Source organism: Pseudophryne corroboree, chromosome 2 (assembly GCF_028390025.1).
Source record: "Pseudophryne corroboree isolate aPseCor3 chromosome 2, aPseCor3.hap2, whole genome shotgun sequence".
Classification (NCBI taxonomy): Eukaryota; Metazoa; Chordata; class Amphibia; order Anura; family Myobatrachidae; genus Pseudophryne; species Pseudophryne corroboree.
The window spans coordinates 929,578,482-929,605,105 of NC_086445.1; the positions used below are offsets into that span (position 1 = coordinate 929,578,482).

Here is a 26,624-nt window from a genome sequence, read left to right on the forward strand (position 1 = left end):
AATTATCCCGTACTTGGACGATCTCCTGATAAAACGTTACACTCTCCCTGGCAATCCTGCAATAACATGGTTGGCTCCTAAACTTGCCAAAATCACAGTTCGTTCCGACAACACGGCTGTCATTCTTGGGTATGATTCTGGACACAGAATTACAGAGAGTCTTTCTTCCATTGGAAAAGGCTCTGGAAATCCAGAACATGGTCAAACAGATTCTGAAACCGGCAAGAGTGTCGATTCATCAGTACACTCGGTTGCTGGGGAAGATGGTGGCGGCCTACGAGGCCATTCAGTTTGGCAGGTTCCATGCCAGGGTGTTTCAGTGGGACCTGTTGGACAAGTGGTCCGGGTCTCACCTGTACATGCGCCGGAAAATAATCCTATCTTCCAGGACCAGAATCTCTCTCTCCTGTGGTGGCTGCACAGTTCTCACCTCCTAGAGGGACGCAGGTTCGGGATCCAGGATTGGATCCTGGTAACCACGGATGCAAGTCTCCGAGGCTGGGGAGCAGTCACACAGGAGGAAAATTTCCAGGGAAAATGGTCAAGCCAGGAAGCTGGTCTGCACATAAACATTCTGGAATTAAGGGCCATTTACAACGGCCTTCTGCAAGCAGAAAATCATCTTCGCGGTCTGCCCGTCTTGATTCAGTCGGACAACATAACAGCAGTGGCGTACATAAACCGCCAGGGTGGAACAAAGAGCAGAGCGGCAATGGCGGAGGCCACAAAAGTTCTTCGCTGGGCGTAAAGACATACAAGCGCTCTGTCAGCAGTCTTCATTCCAGGCGTGGACAACTGGGAAGCAGACTTCCTCAGCAGACACGATCTCCATCCAGGAGAGTGGGGTCTTCATCAAGAGGTGTTTGCAGAAGTGACAAGTCTTTGGGGAATTCCTCAAAAAGACATGATTGCGTCTCGCCTCAACGAGAAACTTCATAGATCTTGTCCCAGGTCGAGGGACCCTCAAGCAATAGCGGTGGACGCCCTAGTGACACCGTGGATGTTTCAGTCGGTCTATGTGTTCCCTCCACTTCCACTCATTCCAAAGGTGATAAAGATCATAAGAGGAACAAGGGTTCAGGCGATACTCATTGTTCCAGACTGGCCAAGGAGGGCCTGGTATCCGGATCTTTAGGAATTATTCATAGGAGATCCCTGGCCTCTTCCTCTACGAGAGGACCTGTTACAGCAAGGACCGTGCGTGTATCAAGACTTACCGCGGCTGCGTTTGACGGCATGGCGGTTGAACGCCAAATCCTAGCCCGAAAGGGCATTCCCAATGAAGTCATTCCCACACTACTTCAGGCTAGAAAAGAAGTAACGGCGATGCATTACCACCGTATTTGGAGAAAATATGTCTTGGTGTGAATCCAAGAAGGCTCCTACGGAAGAATTCCAGCTGGGGCGTTTTCTGCATTTTTTGCAAGCAGGTGTGAATGCTGGCCTAAAGTTAGGCTCCATTAAAGTACAAATTTCGGCCTTATCAATTTTCTTTCAGAAAGAATTGGCCTCCCTTCCAGAAGTTCAGACCTTCGTGAAAGGAGTGCTGCGCATTCAACCCCCCAGTGGCACCGTGGGATCTTAACGTGGTGTTGCAGTTCCTGCAATCTCATTGGTTTGAACCTTTGCATAAGGTTCAGCTCTAATTCCTCACTTGGAAAGTGGTCATGCTGTTGGCCTTGACTTCCGCAAGGCGGGTGTCTGAATTAGCGGCTTTGTCTCACAAGAGCCCCTATTTGATCTTCCATGTAGATAGAGCGGAGTTGAGAACTCGTCAGCAATTTCTACCAAAGGTGGTTTCATCATTTCACATGAACCAACCTATTGTGGTGCCAGTGGCTACTGAAGCCTTGGCGGAATCGAAGTTTCTCGAAGCGGTCAGAGCTTTGAAAATCTATGTCGACAGAACGGCTCAGATTAGGAAAACGGAGGCTCTGTTTGTCCTGTAAGCTACCAACAAGATTGGGGCTCCTGCTTCCAAGCAGACTATTGCACGCTGGATCTGTAATACAATCGGTAAAGGCCCATTCTACGAGAAAGATGGGCTCATCTTGGGCGGCTGCCCGAGGGGTCTTGGCGTTACAGCTTTGCCAAGCGGCTACTTGGTCGGGTTCAAACACTTTTGCTAAGTTCTACAAGTTTGATACCCTGGTTGAGGAGGACCTCATGTTTAGTCAATCGGTGCTGCAGAGTCATCTGCACTCTCCCGCCCGTTCTGGAGCTTTGGTATAAACCCCATGGTTCTTGAAGCGTCCCCAGCATCCTCTAGGACGTATGAGAAAATTAGGAATATAATAGCTACCGGTAAATCCTTTTCTCCTAGTCCGTAGAGGATGCTGGGCGCCCGTCCCAGTGCGGACTCTATCTGCAGTAATTGTTTAATCGTTATTGCTTGTGTTACACAAAGGTTGTGTTTTGGTTATGGTCAGCCTGTTGCTGGTTTTGTTCATGCTGTTGACTGGAATTCTGTTTAATGCCAGGTTGTACGGCGTGTTTGGTGGTGTGGGCTGGTACGTATCTCACCCTTAGTTTAACAATAAATCCTTTTCTTCGAAATGTCCGTCTCCCTGGGCACAGTTCCTATAACTGGAGTCTGGAGGAGGGGCATAGAAGGAGGAGCCAATTCACACCCATTCAAAGTCTTAAAGTGCCCTTGTCTCCTGCGGATCCCGTCTATACCCCATGGTTCTTGAAGCGTCCCCAGCATCCTCTACGGACTAGGAGAAAAAAATTTACCGGTAGGTATTAAAATCCTATTATGTTTCAGATCAAATTATTTTTGCTGTTTTGTGTATATAAATGTAAAAAATAAAATAAACATGTATTGTTAATAGCTACAGTCCAATTTATTAACTATTGTAATGGTAGTTTAAGAGGTAATAATTTAAAATACTAATTAATATATATATATATATATATATATATATACAGTGTGTGTGTGTATGTATGTGTGTGTATATAGATATAGATATATATATATATATAGAGAGAGAGAGCTCCATTTGTATATTTTAATTAAGTATTGTAATCATTTAGAGAATGAATAGGGGGAAAGTGATTATATACTAAAGTACTGACTGGAAAATGCTGACTGGACAGTGATGGTCACCTGATCATTGGGGGATGAAAAATTTCCAGTGGCCCTCGTGCAGATGCTGGCAGAGTCGGGCATAGGTAAACTAGGCAAATGCCTAGGGGCACAAGCAGCTTCAGCTGATTAAAATGATATGCAGCATGCCTATATTCTGTGTGTGACTGCGGCTCTATCTGCATACAAAATGCATTACTAAAGTGCGGCATTATGTGTAAAAGGTGTATTAGTTCTTTGTGGTGTAACGTGCTGTAAAGAAAGGGCACTACTGTGTGGTCTAATGTGAATAAAAAGCTGTGTGGTGTAATGTGAATAAGGGTCACTACTGTGAGGAGTAACATGGTACTACTGTGTGATATACGTGAATAAGAGACACTATTGCGTGATATGTGAATAAAGTTGCAGTAGTGTGTGGCGTAATTTCAACTGGGGGTATTATTGTGTGGCCATGCCCCTTCCCAGCAAGAACACACACCGTTTTGGGCTGCGCACCGAATGTGCACTCTGTTCCTATATAAAATATAGGGGGTAGGAGCACCAAAATGAGGACTACTATGGGTGAGGGGTTATGGTGCTGGGAAAGGGGTGCAGGGTCAGAGGCGGAACTAGCGTCTGTGCAAGGGGGCACCAGACAAAATCTTGCCTAGGGCATCATATTGGTTAGGGCTGGCTCTGGATGCTAGTGCCATCTTAGTGCATGCAGGGCGAGTGGCAAGGGTCTTGTGCACTGGTCTCTGTGTGCAGGAGCCCTAGTGAACTGGAGAGCGGAGACAGCCGTTGGTCCCTGAGCTTTGCCCACTGCTTGCGGACAGCCCAGCCTTTGAACCCAGTAGCTGCATATTGCCTGGCAATCCAAACAGGCCTTCGTTAGTCACACCTGCCGCTGGTTACTACAGAAAGAGGCAGATGTACTAAGCCTTGCAGAGAGATAAAGTACCAACCAGTCAGCTCCTAACTGTCATTTCTGCTGCGGGGTACACTGGACTCCACAAAGATTAACATCGGGGTGTAGGGTAGGATCTTTATCCGAGGCACCAACAGGCTCAAAGCTTTGACTGTTCCCAAGACGCACAGCGCCGCCTCCTCTATAACCCCGCCTCCGTTCACAGGAGCTCAGTTTGTAAGTTGGTGCCATGCAGTAAGCAGGCATATCAATAGGGGGGGCTGCTCCTGCAGCCCTAAGAAAAGCTAATTTCAGAAGAAATAATATCTGAAGACTTCAAGGGCTGCAGCAGTGTTAGATGTCAGTCAGACATCCCCTGCTGCAGCTCCATCACTTCCCCAGCGGCGCTGTATACTCCCGCGCCCTGGTTGCCGGGTCACTGCAGCGGAGGCTCTGGTGTTCTTCATACGTTAGTCACACACTCGCCGCTGTCTCCCGGATCGCGTGGCCGCATTAGAAGGGGAGGTAAGGGGTCTCTTTGGCCCGATGTAATCGCGATCCAGCACGGCTGTGGGAAGTAAGCCGCGCGCTGGCGTGGACACTGTAAAGAGCAGCCGCTCCACTAGCCTCCGGGACACAGGGCACAGGTATGGTTTTTGTCTCTGTGAAAAACCTTTTAATTACAGCCAGCAGCGCCCGGTGGGGAAGCCAGCAGGGGGATAAGGCCTGACCTGTAGCCCCAGCCCCAGGGCGCCATTTGGGTAAATGTTCCCGCCCTGGAGCTGCATGTATATCTCCCTCACTCCCTGTAAGCCGCCATTACACGGAGCTGCGCTGTTCCTGGGACTGCTGGGGCAAATCCTCCTCTGTAAAGCCGCCTGCTCGTCAGCGCTGTGCATTTTACAGGACACTTAAGTATTCTACCTGTCAGTGGACAGTGTTAGTTAAGAAAGAGTGCATACAGTCAGGGTTGTTTGGTACAAACACCCTGTGATATACATCCAGTACTTACTGTGTTTTGTTATATCTACTGTTTACATATATATATATATATATATATATATAGCTATACTGAGTATCACTTTGTATTGCTAGTCCAGTGCAGTCTTACTGTTTGGAATCACTTCTGCATTGTATATCTGTGACTATATATGTGTGTGCATGTAGCTGCTGCATGGCTTCCATTTCGTGTATTTCACTCAGCTTGCTACTCCTATATCCATGTAACCTGAGGGGGCTAAGTGCGTCAGGTTTATTAACTGGTATAGGTATTTCACAAGATATACTTATTGTGTATTTTTCTTTGTGATTTATAGTCACCATATATCTCTTGGATTCCCGGTTTGTGCTGACACACTGCACTGGGAGTTCTTGTTAGGTATATCGCTGCTACTATTGTACTGGGTTGCCTGATATTGAGCTTATCGTTATGTCAGCTACACAGGGCAACGGATCTGGGGCTTCTCCCACATTGCGTGGTGGTGATGCTGCAGACGCTTTTGGGGACAACATGGCAGCAGATAGTTCAGGTTCAGGGGGTTCCTTACCTCCCAGTGGGTCTGTAGCACCGGGGGCCACTAATGACCCACCTTGGGCTACCTTCTCCACGTTATTAAGTACACTGGTAACAAAACTTACGCCCCCTGTGGGACCTCCTATGCCAGTGCAGCAGTTTATGGTCTCTGCAGTCAATCCGCCATGGGCAGATCAAATCTCATCTCCATTACAGCACTTGAACCGATCACTGACTAAATATAAGTCTCACTCTCGTCCGCCTAGGACTAAGAAGTCTTCTAAACAGGCCGCTACGTCCTCACAATCCACCGCTGTTCCAGACACATCCTCTGAGGAGGATGGCGCATATACTGACCCCACAGATACTGACTCAGATGCTTCTGATGGGGAAGGGAAGTCACTTGTGGATGTCCCTGATTTGATTGAGGCTATCAGGCTCATTCTTCAGGTCTCTGATGATCCTGAGCCTGAGGCTGTCTCTAAAAATCCGGACAGATTTAAACGTAAGAAGGTGGTTAAACATGTTTTACCTCCTTCTCAACACCTGGCTGACATACGTCAGGAATCCTGGGAAAATCCGGGAACAAAATTCACAACACATATGAGGACCGATGGTGCAATACGTACAGAGTGTTTACTCGTATGGACGATCAATTGACAGATAAGCTGTTTTTAATCTTTTATATGGTACGGGCAATGTTTTTACTGTTGGACTAGTTCTAAATAAATGTGTGTTTTATGTAAAACCTATTGCACCATCGGTCCTTTTTCTGCTCTTATCTCTCCTATGAGAGTCAAAACAAGGGAGAAATATCACCAAGATATTACTGATGACATCGCTCATTTGAAATTGATATTGTGCCATTGAGAAAGGTGGTTGGAATTCCAACATACACGGTACACCTTTATTTCACGGGGTGATACTAAGGGTGACTGTCACATCCAATATAATACTACACTAGGAGGCGCCTATTCTCATTTTTTTGTTTTCCATATATATATATATATATATATATTATGATATGATATACTAGTGCATTTTTATTGTGCTTATAATAATCTCTGCATTGCCTGTGACTGTGTGTTCCTGTATTTGCTGCATGGTTTCACTCATATGTGTATCCCATCTAAGGTAGCTATCACTATATTCTGTACCCGAAGGGACTAGGTGCGTAAGGGTCCTGTAATATATTGTACATAGTACTTACTACTTTACAGATATTTCTCTAGCATCCATAAGGGATATTGGGTAATCTAGTACGATGGGGTATAGATGGGGTCAAAAGGAGCCAGGGCACTTTAAATTTCTTCAACTGTGTGTTCTGGCTCTTCCCCTCTGCCCCCTCCCACAGGCTGTTTAGAAAAAAGTGCCCTCAGGTGAGGATGCACATCTCTTTTTTCTGTTTATTATTTTCGGTATGCTGTTTGGGCAACAGCATACCTGTGCCGTGGGAGTTAGGGGGGACGATGGTCACCGGCCTTACGAGGTGCAGAGCCGCTTCCCGGGTGCTGGACTAATGTCCTGAGGGATTGTTGTTCAGCGGGGCACTGCGCCTTAGCTGTCACAGCCGCAGCACGCCGCACACTCCTAACGCTGCTTGAAGGTGACATCGGTTGTGAGTGTTGGGGGGGGGGTTGTCCCGCTAAGATCCCTGTGTAGACTGGCACAAAAACGCTTTGACTAGCACTTGTGATGTTTTTAAACTATATGGGGGCACTGCGCCTTAGCTGTCACAGCCGCAGCACGCCGCACACTCCTAACACTGCTTGAAGGTGACATCGGTTGATCTGTGACGAAACACGTCAGGACCCCGCCTATTTGCACACCTTGACTTCATTCATCACACAGGTCCAGCCCACGGAGAGGTGTTTATCCATACATCAGTTATTTGTATTGCCGCACTCAGACTCTCACTACGGCAACCAACTATAGATACCTTTCGTTCAGCCGCTCATCTGATTGTGGATTTGCATATGGACATTTAATTTGATTTGCTTCCTCATTAAAATCGGAGGATACCATCTCTATTACACATTTATAAGTTCAAGGTGTTCTCGTTCTTTATCTTGATTTTATTATATTACCTTATTGTTTTTATGTGCTAAATTAATTGTTATTTATACAATAAAACATTTTATACTTTCACATGTCAGCTCCTAATTAGTATTTATATGCTCTAACACATTGCGCAGCCATTTCTTTTTCCTTACTTTATGTTTCGTTATTGAACACGTACACAGTGTTCTGTGGCAGCGCATGTGACAGAGCAATTATAAATTTACATTTATTATTGGGTATTGATATCCCAGGCGCTTTGTGGCAATTCTTTGTTTGTGTTTCTTGTTTTCGATCTTCAACAAGGACTGTTCATCTTCCCGGACTTACGGCGACTCCGTTTGACGGCATGGAGGTTGAGCGGAACATCCTAGCTTACAAGGGCCTTTCCAAAAAGGTTATTGCTACCATGATTCAGGCAAGAAAACTGGTGACTTTAAAACACTATCATCATATCTGGAGGAGATATGTCATTTGGTGCGAGGAGCGCACGTTTCCGCCTGTTGATTTTCACTTGGAACGTTTCTTACGTTTCCTACAGGCTGATGTAGATAAAGGCTTACATCTGTGTTGTATTAATGTCCAGATTTCAGCCCTCTCCATTTTCATTCAGAAGAAATTCGCTGTGTTGCCAGAAGTTCAGACATTCTTGCAAGGGGTACACCACATCCAACCTCCTTTTGTGCTGCGTACAGCACCCTGGGATCTAAATGTAGTGTTGGATTTTCTACAGTCCTTCTGATTTGAACCTCTGATGAAAGTGGAAGACAAGTAGTTCACGTGGAAAACAGTGATGTTACTGGCCCTGGCTTCTGCTCGACATGTCTCAGAATTGGGGGCCTTGTTGTGTAATAGTTCCTACTTGGTCTTTTACGAGGACAGAGCTGAGCTCCGGACTATGCAGCAGTTCCTGCTGAAGGTTGTCTCTGTGTTTCACTTGAATCGGCCTATAGTGATTCTGTCCAGTTCTGGCACTTCTGCTCCTCCAGAGGCATTGGATGCTGTGCAAGCTTTGAAGATCTATGTCAAGAGAACAGCTCTGATCAGAAAGACTGATTCTTTGTTCGTGTTCTATGATGCACAGAAAAAGGGTTGTCCTGCTTCAAAGCAGTCCATTGCTCGTTGGATTAGGCTTACTATTCAACAAGTCTATGTGTCGGCAGCCTTGCTGTTCCTAAGTCTCTGAAGGCCCACTCTACGAGATCAGTGGGTTCTTCCTGGGCGGCTGTTCATGGAGTCTTAACCTTACAACTTTGCTGAGCTGCTACCTGGTCGGGGAAGAACACTCTTGTGAAGTTCTACAAGTTTGATACCCTGGCCAAAGAGGATACCCAGTTTGGGAAGGCGGTGCTGCAGCACTCTCCGCACGTTCCCGTCCGTTCTGGAAGCTTTGGGACGTCCCCAGCGTACTAGATTCCCCAGTATCCCTTATGGATGCTAGAGAAAATAGGATTTTAATTACCTACCGGTAAATCTTTTTCTCGTAGTCCATAAGGGTTATTGGGTGCCCTTATCAGTGTGTGGACTTTTCTGCAGGTTCTCTTTTATGTGTTCAGCTGCTGTTATTGTTGCTTGTTGTTATATGTTAGTGGTGTGCTGGTATGTAAATCTCACCACTCTTTGTTATCATATGCCTTCTCTCATATATGTCCTTTCTCCTTCGGGCACATTTTACCTATAACTGCTTGTAGGAGGGGGCATAGAGGGGAGGAGCCAGCACACCCAGTTAAAGAAATTTAAAGTGTGCTGGCTCCTTTGGACCCCATCTAAACCCCATCGTACTAGATTACCCAATATCCCTTATGGACTACGAGAAAAGGATTTACCGGTAGATAATTAAAATCCTATTTTTACTGTGTTAGTCGCGTACACAGGGATTTAGTTTATGTACTTTGTCCGCAGGTTGTGTACTTTGTCCGCAGGTTGTGTACTTAGTCTGGCTTCATCGTACTAATAGCCTGATTGTTGCTTTATTACAATGTCTAACAATAAGGGCAGTAAAACTCCTGAGGCTCCTGTAAATTGCAAGGTATGCTCCAGAGGTTTACCTGAGGGGGAAATATTGTATGATGATCTGTGTTCTAAATGTTATACTCCTCCCAGTCAGCCTGCAGCTCCTGTAACTACAATGTAGCCACCCTGGGCTATGGTCACTACCCTCCTGGGGACTCTGGTGAACCGTTTAGCCCTCCCTATGGGACCTCTGGTGCCACCGCCGCAACAAGTCGTCCCTATAGTAAATCCGCTTTGGGCGGAAAAGTTGTCTACCCAGCTGCAGCAGTTGAATCTTTGGTTAGACAGAAATCTACTCCAAGTTTCTCCCATGTCCCTGGGTCCTCTAAGCGGGCTGCTTCCTCCTCACAATCCACTAATCTCTCTGATGTTTCTTCTGGTGAGGAGGGGAAGCATACAGTCCTGTCAGACTCTGAATCCTGTGTTACTGATGAGGATTCTCCCTTACAGATTGATGTCCGTGCCCTGGTGGCTGCTATTAATCAGATCCTACAAATCACTGAGTATGTGTTTTCCACTACAGTGGCCAAGAAAACTGATATGTTTAAACAACAGAAGGTGATTAAAACTCTATTACCTCATTCTGATCATCTTGTGGACATCAGAAGGGAACCCTGGTCTACCCCAGGTAAGAAATTCCTGCTCCCTAAACAGGCTTTAGCTCGATATCCTCTCTCTGCAGAGTTATGTAATAAATGAGAAAATCTGCCGCTGGTGGATTCTCACATCACCCGTCTTTTATTTGGAGAGGACCTGAATAAAATAGTGTCTGAATTAGCAGCTGCAAAGACTGCTTTTCTTCCTCCTACTAATCTTTCTACGCAGAAGTCGAAAACTTCCACTTTTCGTTCCTTTCAACCTCAAGGGAAAGCCAAGGGTCCGTCTTACCCCAGACAATCTCGTGCTCCCAAGACCACCAAGCCCAAGACGAAAACAGTCCTGGGCAGCCTGTCGGCCTGCTTCGAAACAAGACAAGCCTGCTGCATGACAGGGTGGGCCTTCGCTTGGGGGGACCCCAGGGTGGGAGGCCAACTTCTACAGTTCGTCCAGGTTTGGTAAAAGACCACTTCAGATTCTTGGGTCCTGGAAGTTGTCTCTCACGGGTACGCTGTCTCCTTCAGCAGTTGTCCTCCTCACCAGATCTGCACTACGGAACTCCTTTCGGATCCGTTGAATGTGTAGGCTCTACAAGTGGGTGGTAGGTTCCCTCCTGAGTACAGGAGTGGTTGTGTTGGTACCTCAGTCCCAGTGTTGCAGAGGCTATTATTTGACCCTGTTTCTGGTGCAGGAACCCAATGGGTCTTTTCGGCCTATACTCAACCTCAAGTCACTGAACAAAGTTGTTAGTGTCGCCAAGTTTCATATGGAAACATTTCGCTCTATTGTGCTGGCAATGGAACCCGGAGATTACATGGTATCCCTGGATATACATGAGGCTTATCTGCATATTCCTATTGCCATATCGCATCAGCAGTTTCTGCGGTTTGCTACTGTCGACAGTCACCAATTCTAGGCTCTACCGTTCGGACTGACCATGGCTCCTCGAATCTTCACCAAGGTTATGGCTGTGATGATGGCACACCTCCGTCGCCAGGGAGTCAGAATCCTGCCGTACTTGCACGTCCTGGTGATTCTGGCGAGATCCCACGATGTCCTTCTCAATCATCTACAATTAACGGTGAGTTGCTTACAAGCCCACGGATGGCTGATCAATTGGAAGAAGTCCTCGCTGGTCCCAGCCCAGAGCATGGTGCACCTAGGGGCGCTTCTGGAGACACAATCAGAGACTTTTCCTGTCTCCAGACAAGGTCTTGAAAATCCAGGACAGGATAAGACACTTCATCTGTCATCACAAGGTGTCGATTCGTGATGCAAGTGCTTGGCCTGATGGTGTCGACGTTCGACATGAATGGAGTACGCTCAATTTCATTCCCGCCCTCTGCAACCATTAATTCTTACCAAGTGGGACGGCCTGCTTCATCAGATCAGATCCCAAAGGTTCTTGACTCCGGAGGTTCGTTTGTCGCTGACCTGGTGGCTCCAGGACCAGCAATTGAGCAGGTGCCGTCATTTCTGGATCCCTGACTGGCTCCTCCTGATGACGGATGCCAGTCTAAGGGGATGGGAGGCAGTGATGGAGCAATACTTTTTTCAAGGTCGGTGGACCAAGTAAGATTCACTCCTTCCAATAATCATCCTAGAGCTGAAGGCAGCGTTCAATGCATTATCACTTGCCCTGCCTCTAGTACGGAACAGACCGGTTTAAATACGGTCAGACAATGCAACGATAGTGGCATACATAAACCATCAAGGCAGAACTCGAAGCCGCATGGCTATGAAGGAAGTGTCAAAAATCATTTGTTGGACTGAACGCCATCTGCAAAGTGTATCGGCAGTGTTCATACCAGGTGTCATCAACTGGGAAGCGAACTTCAGTTGTCAGGACGCACACGCCGGAGAGTGGAGTCTTCATCCAGAAGTCTTTCAACTCCTAGTGGAAAGTGGACAGCAAACCTTGGCCAGATGGATTAGAATGGTGATTGCACAAGCCTATGCGTAGGCTGGACTTCCAGCTCCTACGGCAGTTAAAGCCCATTCTGCTCGGTCTGTTGGACCTTCTTGGGCGGCCCGCCGTGGCTCGTCCCCAGAACAATTGTGCAAGGCGGCTACGTGGTCCTCAGTGAACACGTTCATTAGGTTCTATGCCTTTGATACTTCCACCTTCCAGAATGCTTCCTTTGGACACGCGTCCCCTCCCTTGAGGAACTGCTTTAGGACCTACCCTGAAGTTTTCCCTGTGGAACACAGTATATCCCGCTGCAGAAAATGAAAGTTATGGTAGACTTACCATGGTTAACTCTTTCTGTGAGGTACACTGGGTTCCACAGGGCGCCCACCCTGACGCACCTAGCTTCTTTGAGTTGTATGGCATTAGCCGCTGGTACCCTCTTCTGTCGTTAGATTGTGGTTCTATGTGACTAACATCTGCCTTCTCTTTTACCTGCTTCTGCATTGGACTGGTTAACATAACTGAGCTCTCAGTGCCTGGAGGCGGGGTTAAAGAGTAGGCCTCAATACATCCTGGGACAGTCAAAGCTTTGCCTGATGGTGCCTCTGGATCAAGATCTCGCTCTACACTCCGATGTTTTCCCTGTGGAACCCAGTGCACCTCGCAGAAAGAGAGTTAACCATGGTAAGTCTACCATAACTCTCCTTATCCAAACCCATACTATTCTCTGGTGTCCGACATCCTGGTTTGACCTATGGGGAAACACCATTCCCATGGATGTAGTATGTTATGCTGGCGGTCGGGCTCCCGGTGGCCAGCATACCGGCGCCGGAATCCCGACCGCTGGCATACAGACAGCTGAGCGAGTGCAAATGAGCCCCTTGCGGGCTCGCCACGCTGCGGGTGCGGTGGCGTGCTACACGCGACACACTATCTATTCTCCCTCCAGGAGGGTCGTGGACTCCCAAGAGGGAGAAAAGCTGCTGGAATGCCGGTGGTCGGGATTCCGGCGCCGGTATGCTGGTCGTCGGTTGCCCGGCCGCTGGCAAACTGAAGACCACCCCATTCCCATACCTTCTTCCACCTTCCATGATAAAAGATATTGAAATAAAAATTGTCCACGTCCTTCATGCACAGATCTGTGCCCTCAGGCTGCAGAGCAAGCGCATGCATAGATAGAATTACCAGCTGCTGCCCTTTTGGTAGTTGATTTTAGCAGCTCCCCAGGTGCATGTGCGGTCAGTGGGGCTACGCATGTAAACAGCCCTGGTAGCTGACTGAGCACATCATAGGGACATGCTCCTTTTGGAGCCCGTGTTCCTCTGGGTGCTTCTTAATACATCCTATCGATGTAATTGCATATTGCTATGCATTCCTGGGTGCTAATATCGTGCCCAGATTGCATTGAATATACGATAATAACTGGGGCCCCAAAGTTAGCACAAAAAAATAGCCATTGGACTCTGTAGTCATGATGGCGTTGTGGGTTAATGCACTGCAATACTTCACAATGGGCAGGATTCAAATGTTCTTCTCTCCCTCCCACCCCGTATCATACCTGCCGGCGGTATTCTAATGTTATTGCCGACGGGCGCGACATCTTAATTTCAACTCGCTACCCCCGGAGGTTGCCAGCTGAAATCCGTGCAAAGCGACCCCGTTTGGGTGCCCAAATGGGTCTCTTCACGATCGCAGCCATTGGGTTTAGGCGCTTGCCGCGCATTTGAATATTGCCCGTCTATCTCCCGTCACTTTAGACGGGAGATAGCGAGTGCGATATGATTTGAATCCGGACCATTAAACAGAAGAGGCAAATAAGGCACCACAGAAAGGCAAGAGAGCCCAAGTAGGGTGTCTAATTCTAAGATTACAAATTTGAATAATATTATAACAAGTATGTATTGTTCAGTGGGTCATAGTCATCTCCATATCTGTTATTCTGCGCATATAGAATAATGCCTAATACCAATTCTCCTTAATTTATATTCAGTTTTCATTATCTGTTGGTATTCCATATGCTTTGTAGCTTAACATTTCTAAATGTTGATTCGTTTAAACAAAATGATTCTATGTATTTTCACCTGCACTGTGTGGCCTTATTACTCCAAGGGGTATATTCAATTAAAGTCTGATCCATTCCGACATGTGGCGCCCGGGGGAGGTATCTGCGCGCCCGAGGGGACCCATCAGCGGCAGCCGGGGGAGTTATCAGCGGTGCCCATGGGAGGTATCGGCGCGGCCGGAGGGACCTGTCAGGTGGCAGGGGGAAACGTTAGTGCCGGCAGGCGACCTGTTAGCGGCGGCTGAGGTGCGCTGCCGGGAGAGAGGAGCCTGGCCGGGGGGGGGCGCCCATCAGAGATAGTGCCCTGCTTCCCCGTCTCATGTACTCAATCCGACTTTTTTTAAAGTCTGATTGAGATGGTCGAAAAGGGGGCCAAAACCTGTTGGTTTTGGCCCCGTTTTCGACAGATGCACGTGGATCGGCATTTATTCCGCCAATCTACGTGCTTTTCGACAAGTCGAATTCCTCAACTTGTCGAATTATTTGGGGTTAGATTGAATAGGTCGGAACCCCTTTCGACTTCATTTGAATATACCCCTAAAGGTGTGTGTACACTGAGATCCTTGCTATATCCGATTTTGACTGTGATTTCCCTGAAATTCCCCCAGAGCCCAGATAGCACAGATTTTGACATCTGTACTTGTGATTTTGTTTCTGACCATTTTTGACTAAGTGCCAATTTTGACTGTACTTTGTACTAGATAGTACACTAGATAGTCAAGATTGACTTGCCTGCACAGTCTATCTAGTCTTGCGATTCCGACCTTACGGGAGCGCGCATTGAGATTGAATCTGTATCTCAAGCTGCCTAATACCTTGAGATATGCACTAATTTTCCTTAAGATTTTGACTATATAGTCGAAATCTTACAGATTTATCTCACTGTGTGTACACACCTTGAGCATGATTCTTTTTAGTAATTACGTGGTCTATTTACTGTGTTTGAAAAATGAGTAAGTAGACCACTAGTGCACACAGGGGAGATTTCTGAGTATCTAGAAAAACCCCTTATGGATGATTTTATTTTTTTAATCTTGTCGTGGTCACACGGTTGGCAATCAGAGCCCTGCCTCCTAACTACTGCAAGCCGGTTGGTAGTGTGTGGGCTGAGCCAATATGACATGATTCTCATAGAATTGCATCATATTTTCTCCGCACATGGCCTGTGAATCGCAGCATTCTGCCGGGGGGCCTGCTTACCTCAGGTCAGAATTCCCTAGTTGAATTTGGTTGACAAGAAAAATGCGACTGGATTAACATATCTCTTATTTGTAAATTTACAAATCGCATTAACTGCGTCGACATACAGTTGTTAGCATACCCATGGGCTGCCATATCTCATTTGTGCTTGTAAATGACGCACAGAAAACGGACAGTAAATGTAGAAACTGACACTGTTGAAAAAAATTGTTTTGAATGAACACCCACTAAATCCTTTTCTTCAAGTAATAGAAGGGTTAAAAATAATAATAAACAAGTAGGATGGTACAGTATATGTTCCCCTGGGATCTGCAGCAAAACTAATCCTGTCTTAAACTGCAAAATATTTTTTTTTTTAATTCTAAAATAAACATAACATTTTACACACTAAAAAGAGAACTAAATCTAAGCTCTTCGTGTTACTAGGGTGGTCTTCAGGTTGCCGGCGGCCGGGATCCCAGCGACCACCATACCGGCACCGGAATCCCGACCGCCGGCATACCGACATCTTTTCTCCCTCTTAGGGGTGCACGACCACCCTGGAGGGAGAATAGATAGCGTGGCATGTGTAGCAAGCCCGCAAGGGGCTCATTGGCGCTCGGCCAGCTGTCGATATGCCGGCGCCGGTATACTGGTCTCCGGGAGCCCGACCAGCTGCATATCATACTACACCCGTGTTGCTGTTGCTGGAGAATGGTGTTGTCTATGGGATGAGTATGAGGAGCAGATCTTAATGATGGCTTGTTGAAAATCCATTGACGTATAACTGCCACTTAGTAAAGTGTAATTATCCGTTAAAAATGATACAAATACTTGGTGTCGTCTATTTTTATGTTCTTTGTGTCCTTTTTTATTTTTTATTTTCTTCAACTGTATATGTCACCACAAATGCCCCCTTCTTTTAGTAGAGCTGAAGACTGGTGCTTAGGTGTGCTAAAAGTGCGGATTAGCTCTACTGTTTTTTATGAAACTATCAAATGAGAAGGAGATCTTGTGAATTCACAAATTATGTATCCATTTTAATTTATCAGATGATCCTCGCTGTCCAGGCTTCCTTGACTTGAGGAAACCCTCCTATAAGTCACCAAGGATAATATAAAGACACCTAGATTAATACTTTTCTCAGTTACCAAAGATAATTTCTAATATCCATAATAATTTTAAGTTGGGGGCACGATTTATAAACCTTAGTTTCACTTGTGTATTATATTTCACCAACAAATATGTTTTGTAGCTAAACAGTATTTTATTTTATTTTATTAGGAAGTTGAATTAAGGAGGAAACGGAAAGAATGCGAAAGCTTAGAGCAAGAAGTAAAGAAGAAGCAGAAGAGATGTGAAGAATTGGTAAGGAAACTGATGTGGTTCATAATCTTACAACGACTACATTTCATTACATGTGCTTTCAACATCTTCCTTCCTATGTACCAGCTCTTCATTGGAATAGATATATTGTTTGAGATTGAGTTTTATCGTTCTATAAACTGACTGACTGTGAAATACGCATACGCTAAAAGCACATGGTTTTGTTCCCACAAATATTGTGTTTCTATGTTCTAAATTTAGTATTTTTCAATTAGCAGCATATTCATTTGGGACATATGAGGCAATGATGAATTACTATTGACTGGCATTTTTGGTGGCCTTTTTTTTCTATTATTTTTATAATTTAATTTACTGAAAACACTTTAACTGGTTGTCTTGTGCTGTGTATGCATAATGAGACAAACCTCATTTATACAGTTATGAGACGGTTAGTGAAAGGAACTTAAAATAATAAAACAGGGTGTTAGTTTAAAAAAAAAAAAAATTGTAATGTTGAGCTGACATATTACTACCAAAGAAACGGAAAGCAGCTAAACCCGACCAAAGTGCTGGGCGCGATCGCAAAAAGTGATCCATTTGGGCGCCCAAACAGCACTTTTCACAAAAGCGCCCAGCACTTTGGTGGGTGTGAGCTGAAATTCAGATGCCGGCAGCCATCGCACCCGAATGGTGCTACAATTGAATTGCTCCATTTGGGCGCCATCTAGTGGCTGCTGGCTGGGTTTGGAATTGAGCTGTGTGCATTAGAGGACCTATGTCTAAGCATATGGGAGTGGAAATGGGCAAATTTAATTCCTTAAATAAATCCTTTATAATAAATAGTATGTTGCAGTTGTTATCACAGCCAAAAAGAACAAAAATCTAATTATAGCAAACAAGTAATTTATAGAACGATCAGCAGGTCAGCCCAGTGACGTTATCATTCAAGTGAATCATTCATTCATTTGCAAATAAATCCAGAAACACTAAAACTGGGAGCTTTGTTAGTTAGTGATGACTTTATCCTTTTTGCCTCTATAAATTTTAAAATCATAAATTATTTTTATATGCGAACTAAATAAGACGCTGTACTTAAAAAGTTGAAAACTCTGTTTATTTCTCTGGCTGGGTCCACAGGATTATCCACAGGATAACAATGGGATATTGTCGAGCGACAGTGAAAATGGCACCAACACGGTCACGAGCTTTCTGGCCTCCCAGGATGCATTGGGGCCTTCACCATATAGTCCCGCCCACTGACTCAGTCAAATCAGTTTTTTGCTTGGTGCGGCAGGAAGCCGCATGGTCGCAGGGCTGCTGAGAGTAGCAGCCTCAAGCTTTTATTACTTTATTTTTATAGACTTAATATATTGTTTTTTTTGAGCGACTTCTCTTAACAGCGTCTTAAACGCATATTAGAAAGAGTCGCTCCAACAACTCCCCACCGGGTCGCAACAACGCTTACCTTTGGGTATTAGTACTGTCTCAACGGGCGTCTGTGTCGGATGTTCTAGCAGCTCCAGCAGACGTAACCAGGCTGTGGCCGGAGCATGGGGAGACTGTGAGTCTATGGACTTCCTCTTACTAGAGGGGTCAGGACACAGCTACACTGATTTGGTGGAGACTACAAACAGTGTGTTGATGCGCCGAACATCTCGAGTGTGACAGCGCTACGCTCCGGGGATCATAGGCGCCAGGACTAGGTAGAGGCCGCGATCCTGGGAGTTTAAGTCAACAGGGATTTAGACGCTCTCCTGGCCGCCCCTCCTCCGAGTTCATGGCCAGTTTCCGCGCGTCTCTCGTTTCATGAACTGAATGACCTCACTTCCGGCTCAGACGCTACCACGAGGGTACTCGGTCGCAGCTTAGACGCTGCGGTTGTGTACACTATAAATCCCCGCCCAGACTGAGTCGCAGGCCTTAGCGTCTGCATACACGTGGAAGCCGCTCAGCGTCCGTGTCCGCCAGTGAGCGACTGTATCCGTTATCAGTTATCAAGTGCGGTAGTGTACATCAGTAGCGTTTGAATCCACTCAGCGTCTTACGAACGTATTTGCTTGGATATGGAAGTGTGGTGAGTCTCCCTGTATCCCGCTCTCCGGAGGCAGGGTATACAGTACTAAAAATTCTCTATACTTCTTAGTATGAATAGTTAATTTTTAGTACCTATTGCATATGAGACCTGTATATTACTGTGTTTTCTGCATGTTATGTTGAAAAGAACCAGTTAAGAAACAGAAGTACAATTTTCCTACTTATGTATAAGTTGTTATGGAGGTTGTATTCTCATATGGCAATGTCTAATGCTTTAACGTGTGTTGACTTTTCTGTGTAATGTCAGTCCTGTTCTGACCCTCAAATCAGGTGCACTGTGGTCAGATTGATCTCACCTCTATATACTGACCTATAGGGTGATTTTCAGTCACAAATTGTGTAGTCAATAACAGATTAATACCATGTCTGTGAGCGGCAAAAGTGATGAGAATTTATCAAGCACTCCTACAGCCCTAACATGCTTATCTTGTAAGTCAGGGGTAATTGATATGAAACAATTGGTCACTTATGAGGGTTTGTGTGCAAATTGTTTCGCTTTTCCGCAAAGTAAAAAACAGGAGTTGGTTCAACCACCAACAGAGCTACCATGGAATATGTTCGCAAAGACTCGATCTTTAAAAGCGGACAGGTTAACTCCGGCAGCACCACCTCAAGGATTAGGTTACACTATGAACCTATACATGCAGCTACCTTCCTATGGTTTGGTTCCAGTAGCCTCTACAAGCAACCAAAGGACAGGTAAGACTAAGGCAGATACGTCTGTGTGGCAGACTACACAAGATGATACATCGGATGATGATACAATAGATTTGAATACTCCGTATGATGATCAGTCGCAGAGCTTTAGTTCAGAAGATGTAGCTGAACTTATTAATGCTGTGAAGGCTGTTCTCTCGTTGGAAGAGCCAGCCAAGACAGTGTTAAAAGCTAAAGCACCTGTATTTAAACGAACAAAATCAGTGAAAGCTGAATTCCCAGCGTCAGATGAGCTGACGGAAATGATGGATGAGTCTTGGGCAGCGCCCAGTAAAAAGTATAAGATTCCTAAGAGATGGGATTCTTATTATCCATTTCCTGCTGTGGATTCTTCGAAAAGAGAAGTTCCTCCAAAAGTTGATGCACATGTTCTGCGACTCGTGCATAAATCTGCTTTACCACTGTCATCTACCTCATTGAATGATGTCACAGACAGAAGGGTAGAGAGCCTTTTGAAAAATATATTTCTCTGACGTCCTAGTGAATGCTGGGAACTCCGTAAGGACCATGGGGAATAGACGGGCTCCGCAGGAGACTGGGCACTCTAAAAGAAAGATTAGGTACTATCTGATGTGCACTGGCTCCTCCCTCTATGCCCCTCCTCCAGACCTCAGTTAGAATCTGTGCCCGGCCAGAGCTGGGTGCTCCTAGTGGGCTCTCCTGAGCTTGCTAGAAAGAAAGTATTTGTTAGGTTTTTTATTTTCAGTGAGATCTGCTGGCAACAGACTCACTGCTACGTGGGACTGAGGGGAGAGAAGCAAACCTACCTGCGTGCAGCTAGCTTGTGCTTCTTAGGCTACTGGACACCATTAGCTCCAGAGGGTTCGAACACAGGGCCTGACCTCGATCGTCCGTTCCCGGAGCCGCGCCGCCGTCCCCCTTGCAGAGCCAGAAGACAGAAGAAGGAGATGAAATCGGCGGCAGAAGACTCTGGTCTTCATTAAGGTAGCGCACAATACTGCAGCTGTGCGCCATTGCTCCCACACCACACACTCCGGTCACTGTAGGGTGCAGGGCGCTGGGGGGGGGGGAAGGGCGCCCTGGGCAGCAATTATATTACCTTTTGGCTAAATATACACATAATACAGTCAGCTAACTGTATATGTGTAAAAAAAAAACGCCATTAAGTTAAAGAAAACGCGGGACAGAAGCCCGCCGCTGAGGGGGCGGGGGCTTCTTCCTCAGCACACCAGCGCCATTTTCCCTTCACAGCTCTGCTGGAAGCACGCTCCCCAGGCTCTCCCCTGCAGTATCCAGGTACAAGACGGGTTAAAAAGAGAGGGGGGGCACATAAATTTAGGCGCAAATCGATAAAAACAAGCAGCCATTGGGAAAATCACTTATTAGCAGTGTAAATCCCTGTATTATATAGCGCTGTGGTGTGTGCTGGCATACTCTCTCTCTGTCTCCCCAAAGGACTTTGTGGGGTCCTGTCCTCAGTCTGAGCATTCCCTGTGTGTGCGGTGTGTCGGTACGTCTGTGTCGACATGTTTGATGAGGGTTACGTGGAGGCGGAGCAGGGGCAGATACATGTGGTGTCGCCCCCGACGGGGCCGACACCTGATTGGATGGATATGTGGAAGGTCTTAACCGACAGTGTCAACTCCTTACATAAAAGGTTTGATGACGCAGCAGCCTTGGGACAGCCGGGGTCTCAGCCCGCGCCTGCCCAGGCGACTCAGAAGCCATCAGGGGCTCATAAACGCCCGCTAGCTCTGATGGTAGACACAGATGTCGACACGGAGTCTGACTCCAGTGTGGATGAGGATGAGACAAATGTACAGTCTACAAAAGCCATCCGATGCATGATTACTGCAATGAAAGATGTATTGCACATTTCTGATATTAACCCGGTTACCACCAAAAGGGGTATTATGTTTGGGGAGAAAAAGCAGCCAGTGACTTTTCCCCCATCTGATGAATTAAATGATTTGTGTGAAGAAGCGTGGAGTTCCCCTGATAAGAAACTAGTGATTTCTAAGAGGTTACTGATGGCGTACCCTTTCCCGCCAACGGATAGGTTACGTTGGGAAACATCCCCTAGGGTGGACAAGGCGCTAACACGCTTATCTAAAAGGGTGGCACTGCCGTCTCAGGATACGGCCGCCCTAAAGGATCCTGCGGATAGAAAGCAGGAAGCTATCCTGAAGTCTGTGTATACACACTCTGGTACTCTACTGAGACCTGCTATTGCTTCAGCCTGGATGTGTAGTGCTGCAGCAGCATGGACTGATACCCTGTTAGACAACATTGATTCCCTCGACGGGATACTATTTTGCTAACCATCAAACATATAAAAGACGTCGTCTTATATATGCGGGATGCACAGAGGGACATTTGCCTGCTGGCATCTAGAATTAATGCAATGTCCATTTCTGCCAGGAGAGTATTATGGACTCTGCAGTGGACAGGTGATGCAGATTCTAAAAAACACATGGAGGTTTTGCCTTATAAGGGTGAGGAACTATTTGGGGACGGTCTCTCGGACCTCGTATCCACAGCAACTGCTGGGAAGTCGACTTTTTTGCCTCAGGTTCCCTCACAGCCTAAGAAAGCACCGTATTATCAAATGCAGTCCTTTCGGCCTCAGAAAGGCAAGCGGGTCAGAGGAGCATCCTTTCTGGCCAGAGGCAAGGGTAGAGGAAGGAAGCTGCACCAGGCAGCCAGTTCCCAGGAACAAAAATCCTCCCCTGCTTCCACTAAGTCCACCGCATGACGTTGGGGCTCCACAGGCGGAGCCAGGTGCGGTGGGGGCGCGTCTCCGAAACTTCAGCAACCAGTGGGTTTGCTCACATGTGCATCTATGGGTTGTACAAATTGTATCTCAAGGATACAAGCTGGAGTTCGAGGCGACTCCCCCTCACCGTTACCTCAAATCAGCCTTGCCAGCTGCTCCCAGGGAAAGGGAGGTAGTACTGGCGGCAATTCACAAGCTGTACCTCCAGCAGGTGATAATCAAGGTCCCCCTCCTTCAACAGGGCAAGGGTTACTATTCCACAATGTTTGTGGTACCGAAACCGGACGGTTCGGTGAGACCCATCCTGAATTTAAAATCCTTGAACACTTATATAAAGAAGTTCAAGTTCAAAATGGAATCGCTCAGGACGGTTATTGCAAACCTGGAAGAGGGGGATTTTATGGTGTCGCTGGACATCAAGGATGCTTACTTGCATGTCCCCATTTTCCCACCTCACCAGGAGTACCTCAGGTTTGTGGTATAGAACTGTCATTACCAATTCCAGACGTTGCCGTTTGGTCTCTCCACGGCTCCGAGAATATTTACCAAGGTAATGGCCGAAATGATGATACTCCTTCGAAGAAAGGGAGTTATAATTATCCCGTACTTGGACGATCTCCTCATAAAGGCGAGGTCCAAAGAGCAGTTGTTGGTCAGCGTAGCACTCTCTCAGGAAGTGTTGCAACAGCACGGCTGGATTTTGAATATCCCAAAGTTGCAGCTGATCCCTACGACGCGTCTGCTTTTCCTGGGAATGATTCTGGACACAGAACAGAAGAAGGTGTTTCTCCCGGAGGAGAAGGCCCAGGAATTGTCATCTCTGGTCAGGGACCTCCTGAAACCAAAACAGGTGTCGGTGCATCACTGCACGCGAGTCCTGGGAAAGATGGTGGCTTCTTACGAAGCAATTCCCTTCGGCAGGTTCCATGCAAGGATATTTCAGTGGGATCTGTTGAACAAATGGTCCGGATCTCATCTTCAGATGCATCGGTTGATCACCCTGTCCCCAAGGGCCAGGGTGTCTCTGCTGTGGTGGCTGCAGAGTGCTCATCTTCTCGAGGGACGCAGGTTCGGCATACAGGACTGGATCCTGGTGACCACGGATGCAAGCCTCCGAGGATGGGGGGCAGTCACTCAGGGAAGTAACTTCCAGGGACAGTGGTCAAGTCTGGAGACTTCTCTACACATAAATATATTGGAACTAAGGGCCATCTACAACGCCCTGAGTCAAGCAGAGCCCCTGCTTCAAAACCAATCTGTACTGATTCAGTCAGACAACATCACGGCGGTCGCCCATGTAAACCGCCAGGGCGGCACAAGAAGCAGGATGGCAATGGCAGAAGCCACAAGGATTCTTCGATGGGCGGAGAATCACGTGCTAGCACTGTCAGCAGTGTTCATTCCGGGAGTGGACAACTGGGAAGCAGACTTCCTCAGCAGGCACGACCTCCACCCGGGAGAGTGGGGACTTCATCAAGAAGTCTTCACACAGATTGTAAATCGTTGGGAACTGCCACAGGTGGACATGATGGCGCCCCACCTCCACAAAAAGCTAAAAAAAATATTGCGCCAGGTCACGGGACCCTCAGGCGATAGCTGTGGACGCACTAGTGACACCGTGGGTGTACCAGTCGGTTTATGTGTTCCTCCCTCTTCCTCTCATACCCAAGGTACTGAGGATAGTAAGAAAGAGAGGAGTAAGAACTATACTAATCGTTCCGGATTGGCCAAGAAGAACTTGGTACCCAGAACTACAAGAAATGATCTCATAGGACCCATGGCCTCTGCCTCTCAGACAGGACCTGTTACAGCAGGGGCCCTGTCTGTTTCAAGACTTACCGCGGCTGCGTTTGACGGCATGGCGGTTGAACGCCGGATCCTAGCGGAAAAGGGCATTCCGGATGAAGTTATTCCTACGCTGATAAAGGCTAGGAAAGACGTGACAGCAAAACACTATCACCGTATATGGCGAAAATATGTTGCTTGGTGTGAGGCCAGGAAGGCCCCTACAGAGGAATTCCAGCTGGGTCGATTCCTGCACTTCCTACAGTCAGGAGTGACTATGGGCCTAAAATTAGGATCCATAAAGGTCCAGATTTCGGCCCTATCTATTTTCTTTCAAAAAGAACTGGCTTCACTGCCTGAAGTTCAGACGTTTGTTAAGGGAGTGCTGCATATTCAGCCCCCTTTTGTGCCTCCAGTGGCACCTTGGGATCTTAACGTTGTGTTGGATTTCCTGAAATCACACTGGTTTGAGCCACTTAAGACCGTGGAGCTAAAGTATCTCACGTGGAAGGTGGTCATGCTGTTGGCCTTGGCTTCAGCTAGGCGTGTGTCAGAATTGGCGGCTTTGTCATGTAAAAGCCCGTATCTGATCTTCCATATGGACAGGGCAGAATTGAGGACTCGTCCCCAATTTCTCCCAAAGGTGGTATCAGCGTTTCATTTGAACCAACCTATTGTGGTACCTGCGGCTACTCGGGACTTGGAGCCTTCCAAGTTGCTGGACGTAGTCAGGGCTTTGAAAATCTATGTAGCCAGGACGGCTGGAGTCAGGAAAACTGACTCGCTGTTTATCCTGCATGCACCCAACAAACTGGGTGCTCTGGCTTCAAAGCAAACTATTGCGCGCTGGATCTGTAACACGATTCAGCAAGCTCATTCTGCGGCAGGGTTACCGCATCCTAAATCAGTAAAAGCCCATTCCACAAGGAAGGTGGGCTCTTCTTGGGCGGCTGCCCGAGGGGTCTCGGCTTTACAGCTTTGCCGAGCTGCTACTTGGTCGGGTTCAAACACATTTGCTAAGTTCTACAAGTTTGATATCCTGGCTGAGGAGGACCTTGCCTTTGCTCATTCGGTGCTGCAGAGTCATCCGCACTCTCCCGCCCGTTTGGGAGCTTTGGTATAATCCCCATGGTCCTTACGGAGTTCCCAGCATCCACTAGGACGTCAGAGAAAATAAGAATTTACTCACCGGTAATTCTATTTCTCTGACGTCCTAGTGGATGCTGGGAACTCCGTAAGGACCATGGGGAATAGCGGCTCCGCAGGAGACTGGGCACAACTAAGAAAGATTTAGGACTACCTGGTGTGCACTGGCTCCTCCCTCTATGCCCCTCCTCCAGACCTACGTTTGAATTTTGTGCCCGGCCGAGCTGGATGCACACTAGGGGCTCTCCTGAGCTCCTAGAAAAGAAAGTATATTTTAGGTTTTTTATTTTCAGTGAGATCTGCTGGCAACAGACTCACTGCTACGTGGGACTAAGGGGAGAGAAGCGAACCTACCTGCTTGCAGCTAGCTTGGGCTTCTAGGCTACTGGACACCAAAGGCTCCAGAGGGATCGAACACAGGCCCAGCCTCGGTCGTCCGGTCCCGGAGCCACGCCGCCGTCCCCCTTACAGAGCCAGAAGCAAGAAGACGTTCCTGGAAATCGGCGGCAGAAGACTTCGGTCTTCATCAAGGTAGCGCACAGCACTGCAGCTGTGCGCCATTGCTCCCCATGCACACCACATACTCCGGTCACTGATGGGTGCATGGCGCTGGTGGGGGGGGGGGGGCGCCCTGGGCTGCAATAAGAGTACCTTGCTGGCAAATACCACATAATATAGTCATAAAGACTATATATGTGTAAAATACCCCTGCCAAATATACATTTAAAAAGCGGGAGAAGTCCGCCGAAAAAGGGGCGGGGCTATCTCCCTCAGCACACTGGCGCCATTTTCCCTCACAGCTCCGCTGGAAGGACGCTCCCAAGGCTCTCCCCTGCAGTTTCCAGACTACATAGGGTAAAAAAGAGAGGGGGGCACTAAATTTAGGCGCATATAATATATATATAGCTGCTATAGGGAAAAATCACTTGTGTAGTGTGTATCCCTGCATTATATAGCGCTCTGGTGTGTGCTGGCATACTCTCTCTCTGTCTCCCCAAAGGACTTTGTGGGGTCCTGTCCTCGTTCAGAGCATTCCCTGTGTGTGTGCGGTATGTCGGTACGGCTGTGTCGACATGTTTGATGAGGAGGCTTATGTGCAGGCGGAGCAGGGGCCGATAAATGTGATGTCACCCCCTGCGGGGTCGACACCTGAATGGATGGACATGTGGAAGGAATTACGTGACAGTGTCAACTCCTTACATAAAAGGTTTGACGACATAGCAGATGTGGGACAGCCGGCTTCTCAGCTCGTGCCTGCCTAGGCGTCTCAAAAGCCATCAGGGGCTCTAAAACGCCCGCTATCTCAGATGGCAGATACAGATGTCGACACGGATACTGACTCCAGCGTCGACGATGATGAGACTAGTGTACATTCCAATAGAGCCACCCGTTACATGATTACGGCAATGAAGAATGTGTTGCACATTTCTGATATTACCCCAGGTACCACAAAAAAGGGTATTATGTTTGAGGAGAAAAAACTACCAGTGGTTTTTTCCCCCTTCTGATGA

At 47.1% G+C, this 26,624-nt stretch overlaps 1 protein-coding gene across 15 annotated transcripts in view; it reads left to right on the top strand.

The window, feature by feature from the left end:
• TSPOAP1 (TSPO associated protein 1) overlaps positions 1-26,624 on the top strand; it is a 941,658-nt gene that overhangs the window by 564,968 nt on the left and 350,066 nt on the right. For all 15 annotated transcript variants that reach the window (XM_063956204.1, XM_063956202.1, XM_063956206.1 and 12 more), the window contains exon 7: positions 16,593-16,676. In XM_063956204.1, coding sequence (XP_063812274.1) covers positions 16,593-16,676 — 84 coding nt within the window. The remainder of the gene's footprint in view (positions 1-16,592; positions 16,677-26,624) is intronic.